The sequence below is a fragment of the Mastomys coucha genome, unplaced genomic scaffold (genome assembly GCF_008632895.1).
Source record: "Mastomys coucha isolate ucsf_1 unplaced genomic scaffold, UCSF_Mcou_1 pScaffold22, whole genome shotgun sequence".
NCBI classification, from domain to species: Eukaryota; Metazoa; Chordata; class Mammalia; order Rodentia; family Muridae; genus Mastomys; species Mastomys coucha.
In genome coordinates, this window is record NW_022196905.1 from 46,503,661 (window position 1) to 46,504,831 (window position 1,171).

The 1,171-nt window shown below is 40.3% G+C and overlaps 1 protein-coding gene across 1 annotated transcript in view; it reads left to right on the plus strand.

The window, feature by feature from the left end:
- Nucleotides 1–1,171, plus strand: part of Anapc4 (anaphase promoting complex subunit 4) — a 32,991-nt gene that overhangs the window by 29,816 nt on the left and 2,004 nt on the right. The window contains exon 24 of the mRNA XM_031391069.1: nucleotides 878–1,010. Within this exon, the coding sequence (XP_031246929.1) occupies nucleotides 878–1,010 (133 nt within the window). The remainder of the gene's footprint in view (nucleotides 1–877; nucleotides 1,011–1,171) is intronic.

The following is a 1,171-nucleotide window of genomic DNA, read 5'->3' on the forward strand; positions in this document are numbered from 1 at the left end:
GTAAGTAATGGACTAATTGGTATTAAATTTGGGAGCTTCACATATGCGACAACTGACAAAGTCAGAAGGTGGTAAGTCTTGAGCCTGGATTCGGTGGCAGGCACAGGTCCTGGGTGGCAGTGCCTGTGTACTCTAGCTATTGGGTTGGAGAGTGTCAGGCTCAAGAGATGGTAAGGGTGGAAGTTCGCTCACTTCCAGAGGAGCGGGACTCTTCATATTTTATCATAGAGGCTATTTTATTTAGAACTGGTGAAAACTTTACCCTCCACAGGAATTTGTGTGTCTTACATGCTGTGCTTTGCTGTAATTCTTTTAAGTCTTAGTTACTGCCTGCTGCTTTGTTACAGCAGCAGGGTGAAGTGGTGGTCAGCTCTTGGGCTTTCTTCGGGTACAAAGGGATACTAGTAACTAAGCCAGCCCCAAGGCTTTGTGGAGAGGGAGCCAGCACTGAGCACTGGCTAGTCTCTTCTCACTGTTTCCTCACCCAGTAGTTTTAGTGATGCTTTGGGGATAGGTCTGTTTTTCACATGTGAAAACTTATTTTCACCTTCAGAATATAACATGGGGTGTCACTCATGAGATACAAGTAAACATAGGCTGGCCATTGATGTCAGATTTTTTAGAGCTGTGAATGAACTTCACAGATTTTTTTTTCTCATGATTGTCTGTTTTCAAGATTTAATTATATTGGGAAAAATTAGTGCAGAAGGTAATTTAGTGATCTTTGTAATAGAAATTAATGAGATAATTTGCCTTGCAGAGAATGTCATTGTCTTAAATTATTTTTTGGCCTTGTGCCTGCATGAAGTGATCCATCCGTGCAGTGTTTTCTTAGTGGTCGTGATCATTTTGATTTAATGGAACATTTCAATTCCAGCACTTACAGTTGTCTAGATGCCCAGTTTTATGATGATGAGACTGTCACAGTTATCCTTAAGGACTCCATGGGACGTGAAGGAAGACACAGGATTTTGGTTCAGTTGCCGCTGTCCTTAGTGTATAACAGTGGTGTCACTGTTTATTCTTTGAAAACTGATTCTTGGCAGAAGTAAAACAAACCCGTCATTTATTTTTAAGACTAGTCAGTGTCATAAGATGCATGTAAAAACCAAACACACAGAACTACAGTTTCTTACTGTTTCTATTGGCTTTTGTTTTGTTTTGTTTTGTT